At 46.0% G+C, this 12,426-nt stretch overlaps 1 protein-coding gene across 1 annotated transcript in view; it reads left to right on the top strand.

Annotated features, from left to right (window-relative positions):
• Window positions 1–12,426, top strand: part of rps6kc1 (ribosomal protein S6 kinase polypeptide 1) — a 47,637-nt gene that overhangs the window by 20,610 nt on the left and 14,601 nt on the right. Inside the window, exons 3-12 of the mRNA XM_055885166.1 lie at window positions 4,558–4,678; window positions 4,879–4,994; window positions 5,415–5,508; window positions 5,624–5,683; window positions 5,768–6,199; window positions 6,853–6,977; window positions 7,115–7,213; window positions 8,321–8,368; window positions 9,142–9,274; window positions 10,320–12,077. Of these exons, the coding sequence (XP_055741141.1) occupies window positions 4,558–4,678; window positions 4,879–4,994; window positions 5,415–5,508; window positions 5,624–5,683; window positions 5,768–6,199; window positions 6,853–6,977; window positions 7,115–7,213; window positions 8,321–8,368; window positions 9,142–9,274; window positions 10,320–12,077 (2,986 nt within the window). The remainder of the gene's footprint in view (window positions 1–4,557; window positions 4,679–4,878; window positions 4,995–5,414; window positions 5,509–5,623; window positions 5,684–5,767; window positions 6,200–6,852; window positions 6,978–7,114; window positions 7,214–8,320; window positions 8,369–9,141; window positions 9,275–10,319; window positions 12,078–12,426) is intronic.

The following is a 12,426-nucleotide window of genomic DNA, read 5'->3' as shown; positions in this document are numbered from 1 at the left end:
AATGTTTTACAGGAAGACAAAATATGTAAATCTATTAGCTTACCACGTTAGCAAAAGACACCACTTCCATACTCCACCATTTCTTTACTCCATCAGTAGCTATCACAAATTCAACCAAATAATGATATAAATAGCCACTAACCAAGAAACAACCTCATCAGATGACAGTCTGATAACATATTTATTGTATAGCATAGGTTTTGTTAGAGAAATGTGCATATTTTAGGTATAAATCAGAGTTTACTATTGCAGCCCCCATCACAACTCTCACTAAAACGACTAGAATAACTACAGAGACCATCGTGTATTAGCTAATTACTCATCATAAAACATTTCTTAAAAATACACAGCGTACAGCAGATGAAAGACACAGATCGTGTGAATCCAGACAATATTTCAGATTTTCTAAGTGTCTTACAGCGAAAACACAATATAGCGTTATATTAGTTTACCACATGTGCAAACATCACCCCAGCATTGATTCAAGGCAAAAAGAGCGATAACGTGTAAACCACCAAAATATATTACTTTTTTCACTAACCTTCTCAGAATTCTTCAGATGCCAGTCCTGAAACATCATATTACACAATGCATATAGAGTTTGGTCGAAAATGTGCATATTTAGCGGCACAGATCGTGCTTATACAATGAGAAAAGTAGCCAAAAGCTCAAGCAATCTGTCCGGCGCCATCTTGGAAAGCCACCTATTCTTATCGAAAACTATTCATAAACTTGACTAACAAAATACAGGTTGGACAGCAATTGAAAGACAAATTAGTTCTTAATGCAATCGCTGAATTACATTTTTAAAATTAACCTTACTGCGCAATACAGGCTGCGATAACACAATGCTACACTGCAAGAAATGGCGTCTCATGCATTTTACTTTTTTCAACAGAACAATGAATTATCAGCATAAATAGTGATTACTTTTCGATGAACTCTCATCAGAATCTTGGGATAGGTGTCCTTTGTCAAAAAGAATCGTTGATAGGTTGGAGAACGTCGTCTTCAGAGTTGCAATTAGCAGTAAACATTAGCACGAAAGAGAGAGAGACCCAAATTCCTACAGCGCCAAGGAAATAAATACCCGAAAATCGCAATATACTGACATAAACTGATATAATTCGGTTCAAAATAACAAGATTATGATGTCTTTGAAGCCTATATCGAATAAAAACAGCCGGAAATGTCTGAGATCTATAACCGATGTTTCCAAAAGAACGTCCCAAGGTCCTCAATGCGCCCGAGCGAAGGTGAAAGGAATGAGCCACCTCGTTCCCAATTAATTTATAAACTTTGGGATCTACGTAGAGACTCCATTTCAATTCTCCCTTTTCGCTAACAACCAGGGGAAGGCGTATGCAGTGCATCTCAACCAATAGAAGACAGTCAGAGTTATCCACAGGTCTGGGAACAGCGAGCAGATTTCAGCATTTTCAAATCCTCATAGGAGAATTGCTCTAAGTCCAGTTCTGTTTCACTTACAGACATAATTCAAACGGTTTTAGAAACTAGAGTGTTTTCTATCCAATAGTAATAATAATATGCATATTGTACGAGCAAGAATTGAGTACGAGGCAGTTTAATTTGGAAACGAATTTGTACTATGTCGAAATGGCACCCCCCTAGTGGCAAGAATTAATGGTACAAAAATGTCGGAAACATTAACTTGCTTTGAACATTCTGTAGGTGATGTAACTTTGTTATATGCAATATGCTTTGTGGATTTCACAGGACAAATGTGGCTCTCCGGTTTTGTGATGAAATAAAGGTGTGGTTGAATATATTCTGCCAGTGTGTCTCCTTATTGTCTCGGCCTTAGGCCTATATATCACGGTCGCAAGGTATATGAACTAGAGGTCGACCAATTAATCGGAATGCGCGATTAATTAGGGCCGATTTCAAGTTTTCATAACAATTAGAAATCTGTATTTTTGGACACCGATTTGGCCAATTTTATTTAAAAAAAATATTTTATTTTTATTTTTTTCCCCACCTTTATTTAACTAGGCAAGTCAGTTAAGAACACATTCTTATTTTCAATGGCGGCCTAGGAACGGTGGGTTAACTGCCTTGTTCAGGGGCAGAACGACAGATTTTTACCTTGTCAGCTCGGGGATTCAATCTTGCAACCTTACGGTTAGCTAGTCCAACGCTCGAACCACCTTCCTCTCATTGCACTCCACGAGGAGCCTGCCTGTTACGCGAATGCAGTAAGAAGCAAAGATAAATTGCTAGCTAGCATTAAACATATCTTATAAAAAACAATCAATGAATCAATCATAATCACTAGCTAACTACACATGGTTGATGATATTACTAGTTTATCTAGAGTGTCCTGCGCTGCATATAATCGATGCGGTGCGCATTCGCGAAAAAGGAATGTAACAGGAATATTTAGACTTATGGATGCCACCCGTTAGATAAAATACGGAACGGTTCCGTATTTCACTGGAAGAATAAACATTTTGTTTTCAAGATGATACTTTCCGGAATCGACCATATTAATGACCTAAGGCTCGTATTTCTGTGTGTTATTATGTTATAATTAAGTCTATGATTTAATAGAGCAGTCTGACTGAGCGATGGTAGGCACCAGCAGGCTCGTAAGCATTCATTCAAACAGCACTTTCGTGCGTTTCGCTCTGCTTCAAGCATTGCGCTGTTTACGACTTCAAGCCTATCAACTCCCGAGATTAGGCTGATGTAACCGATGTGAAATGGCTAGCTAGTTAGCGGGGTGCGCGCTAATAGCGTTTCAAACGTCACTCGCTCTGAGACTTGGAGTAATTGTTCCCCTTGCTCTGCATGGGTAACGCTGCTTCGAGGGTGGCTGTTGTCGATGTGTTCCTGGTTCGAGCCCAGGTAGGCGTGAGGAGAGGGACGGAAGTCAAAGGTATATGAAATACAAATCGTATAGAGAGAAATAGTCCTATAATTCCTATAATAACTACAACCTAAAACTTCTTACCTGTGAATATTGAAGACTCATGTTAAAAGGAACCACCAGCTTTCATATGTTCTCATGTTCTGAGCAAGGAACTTAAACGTTAGCTTTTTTACATGGCACATATTGCACTTTTACTTTCTTCTCCAACACTTTGTTTTTGCATTATTTAAAGCAAATTGAACATGTTTCATTATTTATTTGAGGCTAAATTGATTTTATTGATGTATTATATTAAGTTAAAATAAGTGTTCATTCAGTATTGTTGTAATTGTCATTATTACAAAAACAATAAATAAATTGTCCGATTAATCGGTAGCGACTTTTTTTTGGTCCTCCAATAATCGGTATCGGCGTTGAAAAATCATAATCGGTTGACCTCTAATATGAACTAACAGGTTATAGAGAAAACAACAATTATCACAACACCGGTTGTAATGGCTTTTTATTTGTATTTTTTGGCTTGGCTTCCCCATTGATTTTACCCACACACAGCTAATGCATATAGAACTATAGGTAGGAGATATGCTGGAAAAGGTTGCAGCTTATGCCTGTACACACACAGCCCTGAGGCCTGCTCTAATACAGCAGGCATGATCCCAATTACTTTTGTGTGTGTGGTCGGGAGAGAGAGAAATGGGAATACACACAGCTCCATTGTTGAGTAGTCCTTCTCTCTGGGAGTGGTGCTGTGTCTCGTGTCCCTCACGCACTGGACCGGCAGCCCAGACCAGAGCAGTCCGAGTTGGGGTTCAGACCTCTCTGTCTGCCCTATACTACCTCTGGACCTGGGCCTGGATGTCTGGAGCTGGTCTGGGGCTGTTCAGGTTGGGTAGAGGGGTTTTACTGGAGTTAGCGAATGTGTGTCTGTCTGTAGAGAGACAGAAGGGGGGGATGTGAATGTTCTTGTGTGGAGATTTATATAAGAGGTGTGTGTGTGTGTGGAGGTTTCATCGTGTGTGTGTGGAGGTTTCATCGTGTGTGTGTGGAGGTTTCATCGTGTGTGTGTGGAGGTTTCATCGTGTGTGTGTGGAGGTTTCATTGTGTGTGTGTGTGGAGGTTTCATTGTGTGTGTGTGTGGAGGTTTCATTGTGTGTGTGTGTGGAGGTTTCATTGTGTGTGTGTGTGTGTGGAGGTTTCATTGTGTGTGTGTGTGTGTGGAGGTTTCATTGTGTGTGTGTGTGGAGGTTTCATTGTGTGTGTGTGTGGAGGTTTCATTGTGTGTGTGTGTGGAGGTTTCATTGTGTGTGTGTGTGGAGATTTCATTGTGTGTGTGTGTGGAGGTTTCATTGTGTGTGTGTGTGGAGGTTTCATTGTGTGTGTGTGTGTGGAGGTTTCATTGTGTGTGTGTGTGTGTGTGTGTGTGGGGAGGTTTCATTGTGTGTGTGTGTGTGGGGAGGTTTCATTGTGTGTGTGTGTGTGTGTGTGTGTGTGGGGAGGTTTCATTGTGTGTGTGTTCCTAGAGTAGTGATATTGAGTCTTACTTTTTTTCTTGCTAAGACCTTTCTCTCTCTCTCTCTCTCTCTCTCTCCTTCCCCTCTCTCCTTCCCCCTCTCCCTCTCTTCTTCCCCCTCTCCCTCCCTCCCCCTCTCCCTCCCTCTCTCTAGATCACGGTGTGGAAGAGGTACAGTGATTTCCGGAAACTTCATCACGACCTCTGGCAGCTACACAGGAATCTCTTCAGCCAATCAGAGCTCTTCCCACCATTCGCCAAGGCCAAAGTGTTTGGTGAGGGGCCGCTATTAACATATTACCTGACATGGTGTGTGTGTGTGTGTAAAATAAACACAGTGTAATAACATATTACATGACGTGTAATAACATATTACATGACGTGTAATAACATATTACATGACGTGTGTAATAACATATTACATGACGTGATGTGTGTGTAATAAACCCAGTGTAATAAGTGTGTGTGTGTGTAGGTCGTTTTGATGAGACGGTGATTGAGGAGAGGAGGCAGTGCTCAGAAGATCTGCTCCAGTTCTCTGCTAACATCCCAGCCCTCTACAGCAGCCAGCACATTCAGGACTTCTTCAAGGTACACACACCACACACACACTCATCATAAAGGCTGCTGCTACTCTGTTTATCCTGATGCGTGGGCATCTTACCCCTATACATATCTACTTCTATCGATCCAGTATCCCTGCACATGGTACTGGAACTGACCCTGTATATAGTATGCTTACTTTCTTGTGTTCTTATTTTTTATATCTGGTGTGTTTTTGTTATACCTTGTTAGTTTTAGTATTACATTGTTATTGATTACTGCATTGTTGGGGTTAGAGCTAGCCAAAAAAGGCATTTCACTGCACTGAAACGCATGAACACACACACACAAACCTTCAAGGTATTGGTCCACCTAGCATCACGTTGCTAATAAACATCTGTCCCTGACTCCTCATAGGCTCACTGTCCAATGGGCTCCCTCTCTGATTGGTTGTTGGTTGTGTTTCAGGGAGGGGAGGTCAGCGACGGCTCAGAGCTTATTGGACCGGCCGAACCCTTCTTGGACTTCCTGGCTGACAGCCTATCAGACTGCGGCTCTGAAGGTAGGGCAGGACCTGAGGAGTATTCATTACAGTTTCATCCCAGTTTAACCTCATATTTGAGGGAAAAGGACACCTACCCTCGTATCACTCATTGTCTGTGTGTTTCTCTCCCCAGTTCAGAGGGATCTCGGTGGAGTAGATGATTTGACCATTACCAGTCAGTCTGAATATGGAGGTAAAAACAATATTGTCTGTGTGTGTGTCTACCCTCCTGTATTTGTGTGTTGTCTGTTCTGATGTCTATGTGCCCCCTCCCCAGGTCCGTCCAGTGACAGTGACCTGACTTCCCTGGCCGTAGACATAGACTCTTTGGCTGAGCTGGACGATGGCATGGCCTCTGGCCGTAGCTCGCCCAACCAGCCACTGGGAGGCTCCAGCACCATCACCAGTACCCACAGCAGCCCCTCTCTGCCCCCCCTGTATGACTACCAGCAGCACCACCATCAGCAGCACACCTCAAGTCCAGCCCCCGGCTCCCCAGCCCCCGAGGTCAGCCGAACTAGCAGGACAGCTCTGTTCCCCTCCAGTCTGAGGAGAGGTAACGCTAACGCCAGGGAAACCAAGAGAGACTACCTGGACAGGGCTAGCGAACACATCCGATTGGCTGTGCAGAAGGAAGCAGAGCAGGACTACCAATCAGCTTTCTCCTACTACAGGAGCGGGGTGGATTTGCTTCTGCAAGGGGTGCAAGGTAAGGTACCTTGGAGGGAAACACTAGGTACTTTGTTGAGGAGACAATATGTTTGTTTGTTTGTTGTGCTGTGTTAATGGGTTCTGTTGAGAGGAAGCGATGGCCAGCCATTTGTCACTAATGACTGTTATTAACTCAACACCCCTTAAAACGTCAATTACAGCTCTTAGTCCAGACACACACTGCTACACTACACAATACCTCTCACACTCTCTCGTTTTCTCTCTCCCTTTCTTTCTTGTCTTCGCTCTTGCTCGTATTCATACAAGCACTTGCACTCCCTCAGAGTTCTGCCCGATTAGGGGGAAATTGTGTATTGGTGCAAATGCGGCACGTGATTTCATTTTTTACATTTTGATTTTAACTTTTATTTAACACGGCAAGTCAGTTAAGAACAAATTCTTATTTTCAATGACGGCCTAGGAACTGTGGGTTAACTGCCTTGTTCAGGGGCAGAACAACAGATTTTTACCTTGTCAGCTCGGTGATTCAATTTTGCAACATTTCGGTTACTAGTCCACCGCTCTAACCACTAGGCTACCTGCTGTCACAATTTGATTGATTGGCTTTGCAATCTGAATTGGCTGGTTCTATTGGCTGGTGTTTGTATCTTACGTAATTCTCCTTCCCTCCATCTCCCCCTCTCTCTCCAGGCGAGCCCAGCCCTACGAGGCGGGAGGCTGTGAAGAGAAGGACGGCTGAGTATCTGATGCGTGCTGAGCAGATATCCAATCAGCATCTGAGAAACAGCATGGGTCAAGGGTCAACACAGACAGTGGTCAGTGGCTACAAACAATCTCATTGGCTCACTGATGCACCCTTATAATCATTATTGTAAAAGACAACATTTCTTCTCAATGACTTGCCTGTCTTTATATAAGGTTATATAAAATCAATCTTGTCCATCTATCTCAGGCCATGGGGGCACAATGCTCTACCGCCACATGCAGAGGGGGTCAGCAGAGTCCAGCCGAGGAGCTCAGGGCCTACATGGTGCTGGGGGTCATCGATAAGGTCAGTCTGGGGAAGGATGGGTTGAAAAGCAGTCATATAGACTGTTTGTTTTAGGTTGGTGCAGATGGAGAGGAAGCCACTTTAGACTATAGATAAGCATCCTGTGGGCAGTTATCATCAGTTTGAAGTGGTTTCCTCATCTCCTTTCCTGGTTCTAAGTAGAAAGACTACTGTGTTACCTGTTTTCACCTATCCATGTCTTTTTAAAATCAGCTAGGATCAAGGAAAGGAGATGAGGAAAGGAAGCCAGTGTGTGTGTGTCGGGATGCCACAAGGTCAGTTTAGGTTACTGGTCCTCTCAAACAGCTGCTGGCAAAGTGACTCCAGCACTGGAGCATGAAATGACTTGGCAGGCAGAGCGGACATCGCACAACACAGAATCAATGGAGCTCAGCACAGGCCAGAGCCACAGCTCTTTACACAACCAAACACATATCAAATGGACACAGTGTAACACATGTGTTAGTGTAGCCCTACACACAACTAAAACCATACTATGTTTGCACACAACTCAGCAACACAACTAAGCACCTGCGGGTATTTGCTCCCTTATTCTGTGCATATAAAAATGGCGGCCAACGAAAGACAACAAAAACATTTTTTTTTCACCTAATGGACAATGACATACACAGCTCTTCTCCTTCTCCTCCCTCCTTCTCTCACTTTTAATTGGGGACAGGGGGACAGATGGAGAGAGCTCCTCACCCCTGCGCCTCCTCTCCTCTCCCCCGTCCCTGATGTTGGTGTGTTAATTATATTAGCGTCCTGGCTAGCACTTTCACTCTGTTTACTCACAACTCCATTCATATCCATTTAGCCTGCACCTGTTTGGGCCCAGCCAGGGTCACAGAGAATAAAACACACACACACACACCCCGCCACATATGCTCCAGCTCTCCCCTGAGAGAGGGAGCAGGAGAGAAATGGAGATGTCAGAGAGAGGAGGAGAAGTGAAGGAGAAAAGAAATGAAGATGTCAGGAAAGAGAGAGGAAGGGAGGGGGTGCAGGGAGGTGAAACAGACATGATTTAAGAGGGAGGGAGGCAGGGAAGAGATGGAGGGATACTGCAATGTTATGTCTGGATTTTAATTTAGTCTTTCCCCTCAGGTTCTTCTGGTTATGGACAAGAGAACCCAGGAGACCTTTATTTTGAAAGTAAGTCTATGTGGTGAAATAGTAGTCCTACTAGTGTGTGTGTCAGTCCCTAGTATTCAGGCTAGCGGTGTGTGTGAAAGCCACCATGTGCCCTGAGTGTAACGGTGTGTATGTGAGAGTCACCATGTGCCCTGAGTGTAACGGTGTGTATGTGAGAGTCACCATGTGCCCTGAGTGTAACGGTGTTTATGTGAGAGTCACCATGTGCCCTGAGTGTAACGGTGTGTATGTGAGAGTCACCATGTGCCCTGAGTGTAACGGTGTGTATGTGAGAGTCACCATGTGCCCTGAGTGTAACAGTGTGTATGTGAGAGTCACCATGTGCCCTGAGTGTAACGGTGTGTATGTGAGAGTCACCATGTGCCCTGAGTGTAACGGTGTGTATGTGAGAGTCACCATGTGCCCTGAGTGTAACGGTGTGTATGTGAGAGTCACCATGTGCCCTGAGTGTAACGGTGTGTATGTGAGAGTCACCATGTGCCCTGAGTGTGACCTGTGTAATTGATTCTAATGGCCGTGTCCCTGTCAGCTCTCCTGCTCTGGGGCGAGACGTGTGCCAGATGCCATCCAACAGCACGCCACAGGCACAGACGACAAACACACACACACGCACACACTCTCACTCATTCCTGCACTGAAGCCTAGAATAACTCAGATGTACTGTATACGTCTTAATGAATACAGACACAGGGAGTCGGGTTGGCAGGGCAATGTTTGCACAACCTCAATGCAATGTTTCTCCTTCATCCCTCCTCTTGGCCTCCCTCCCTCAGGGCTTGAGGAAGAGCAGTGACTGTGGGAGACCCAAGCGGACCATCATGCCTCACTCTGTACCCCACATGGTGCGGCTGAGGAAGTTCATTGTCTCAGAGGACACTGTGTTTCTTCTGCTACATTACGCTGAGGGTATGATGCACACTTCTTTTGTCTCCCTCACTCTATCTTTCATATCTCTTCTCTCCTTTATCTCCCTCCCTTCACTCACTCCCTGCCTGCCTGCCTACCCTTGTTGTAGACAGATGTTTGATAGAGTTGGGTGTATGTCACAGGTCATTATTCTGAATACCAGGTGGTGCTGCGCTTCATCAGCTATGCTAACACCTGGGCCTCCTTATTTTCCACTCACCAACGTGTGTGTGTGTGTGTGTGTGTGTGTGTGTGTGTGTGTGTGTGTGTGTGTGTGTGTGAAAGAGACAGACTCTGATAGCAGTTAGAGTAACTGCTATCCTCACACTTGTATTACTTGCGAAAAGACACATAAATAAAAAAATGTTATGCACCTATTGATTTTTGTTTACCATCATTTAGAAAATGAATGAGTTTTTCATATGGCATTTAAATATTTGATTGGCTGGCGCAATATTTGATTTGGAAAACTAGATAAAATGATATGATGCTTCAAATGGTAGATACAATCCAAGTCTAAGAAAAGCACAGCTGAAACTAGTGCGTTACAGTATAGCGAATCTGTCCCACATGGGAAGAGCAGACAAACAGCCAGCAAAGTAGTTGAGAGCAGACAGAGGGAGGCAGTGACCTGAGTGACATTCTCCAGTCCAACATGTGGTTGTTTTTCCTCCTAAGTGATCGTGCTGCCCTACTATCATTATCACCGCCAGCAGCACACACCCTATTCAGTCTCATCATACACAACAGATGCTGTCCTACAATCACTCACACCACAGCTGGATTAGAGTGTGTGAGTGTGTGAGTGTTTGGGGAGGAGTGTGCCCGTCTCTGCCTGCCAAGGACAGTTTCTAAATGTTATCATGACCCTTGTGGTAATTGAGTCCCCAAAACAATTAAACTGTTTTCACCATAATGTTGTTTTTTCCTTCTATTTACCTTTTGAGCAACCCACCTTGCCAACCAAAACGTTCTTACTTTGATCATTCAACAAGTTTCAATTCTCCCCATCTCTTTGTCTCTTCTCTCTCTCTCCTCTGTCCAGGTGGGAAGCTGTGGTCTCACATTGGGAAGTTCCTGCGTAACTCCAGCCCGGAGGACAGCTTCGACATTCCCTTCATTCAGAAAAGCCACACTACGGCAGTCTACTCTGCCCAACATGCTGCTCCCAAGCTGGGCTTGGACTCTGGCAGCTCTGGGTCTGGGCCTGGAGCTGGGTCTGGTTCTGGATGTGTGCTCCAGAGGCAAGAGGAGTCTTCTCTTGTCCTCCCCCAGAAGAGTGCTCTGCCTCCTGGACTGGCTGACCGCCTTAGGCCCCAGCCGGACTCTGGAGCGACCTCTGAGTTAGAGGAGTGCACCGACAGTTATCTGAATCTCTGTAATGAGTACGAGCAAGAAAAGGTAGAACCAGAAGCTCTAGGAGAGGGGGAAGAGAAGGAGGGAGAGGGGTGTGTGTCGAGAGGACAGGAAGCATCGTCGCTGGATGTCACCGTCACCACGACGACCACTTCCTCCAGGACTCGCTCACTGCTTAGCAACGACAGCCTCTGCTCTCCAATCAGCGCCCAGGAGCTGCGTTTCTTTACTCAGACGGCCGGGGATCACAACAACGGGCATGGCCAGGAAATCGGGCAGGACCACGGCGAGGTGTTCAGCCCCTTGCTCTCCCCCGCCGTTCCCCTCTCGTTGGACCAGTCCAAACGCACCCCCATGGAGTTCTTCCGTATCGATAGTAAGGACAGTGCTAGCGAGGTGACGTGGTGTCCTGACTCGGCCGAGCTGAGGCCCAAACCAGACCCTTCCAAGCCACTCCCCTTCCTGTCCACCTCTGACCTGGGCTCTGAAGTCACAGACCTGTCGGACTTTGTGGAGGAGGTGAAAGGTCATGGAGGTGGGTCTGACCGGTGGGGTCTGGATGGTAGTGACCAGGGCTCTAATGAATCGGTACCAGTCATCTCCTTTAAAGAGGCAGTGGTGGAGGACGAGGGTCGACCCCCTGACCTCCTGGTCAACCTGCCTGGGGTCATGGGTGGGGAGGGGTTGGTGGGGGTAACTGGGGAAGTGGAGGCCCTACAGGAGGAGCTGGTGTCCTCGGGGGTGTGTCTGGCCCAGGAGGCCAAAACCTCCCCTAAGTTGACCCAGCCGGACGTGCTGCAGCTCCACCATGAACTTGAGGAGGGGGAGGAGCTGGCTGTGGTGCGGGCCCTCCCCTCGAGGGACAAACACACCACCTCTTCCTCTCCCTGCGCCTCCCTGGGGGACGACTGTGGCCTGGCCTTCGGACAAGATGTCAAAATGGCTTCCGGAGCTCCCGTACTCCCGAATAAGGACTTCCTTCCTGCCAGCGCTGTGTCTATAGCCCCGCTCTCTTCCTCCAACACAGACATTCCATTCGCTGACTCACTTAGCTCACTTCCTGAAAGATTAGAAGCCATTTTGAACCCACAGGTACACCCTGACAGTTTGGTTCTTAACCCAGACGGGACGATAGCTGGCTCCAACTGTGGTCAGGATGGGACAGGAGCTAGCTCTGGGGCAGAGAGTGCACTAGGCGTTGAGTCCCAGTTCCAGGCCTGTAAGGCTGGTGTGTTTGGTGTGGAGGACGTGGTAGAGTCAGATAAGGATGTGTCTCGGCTGTTTGCAGAGCTTGACCAGTTGTCTGCTGTAGCGTCCCAGGCCAGGATTCCAGAGGAGTTTGTGAGGTGCTGGGCGGTGGACATGGTCTCTGCCTTGGACTCACTCCATCAGGAGGGCATCGTCTGTAAGGACCTCAACCCCAACAACATCCTCATCAACAGCAAAGGTCAGAGGTCACACAGCTCTACTGAAGCAACAGGGCTTTGTGATGGGTGTTTGTATATAGCGTTTATCCATCAAAAGTGAACGCCCATCATACGTGTTGTGTAGACCCCGTTATATGCATTAGGAGAAATATGCAGGCCTCAATCTAAGTTCCTCTGTCGACTAGAAGAGAAGTTATGAAGCAAAGTACTAAGTATTTCACACTGGTGGGGAATTTTCATTATCTTTCACTTTTCCTTCAAAGATTAAACTACTAAAGTTCTGCCAGATATATTCATATAGATAGGACACGCCACTCATACGCCTATCTGTCTGATACCAGTGGTTTGGAATCTCCCTCCAAAGCATTA

Source organism: Salvelinus fontinalis, chromosome 27, assembly GCF_029448725.1.
Source record: "Salvelinus fontinalis isolate EN_2023a chromosome 27, ASM2944872v1, whole genome shotgun sequence".
Classification (NCBI taxonomy): domain Eukaryota; kingdom Metazoa; phylum Chordata; class Actinopteri; order Salmoniformes; family Salmonidae; genus Salvelinus; species Salvelinus fontinalis.
Note: the sequence above shows the minus strand (reverse complement) of the source record. Positions and strands in the feature narration are given on the sequence as shown.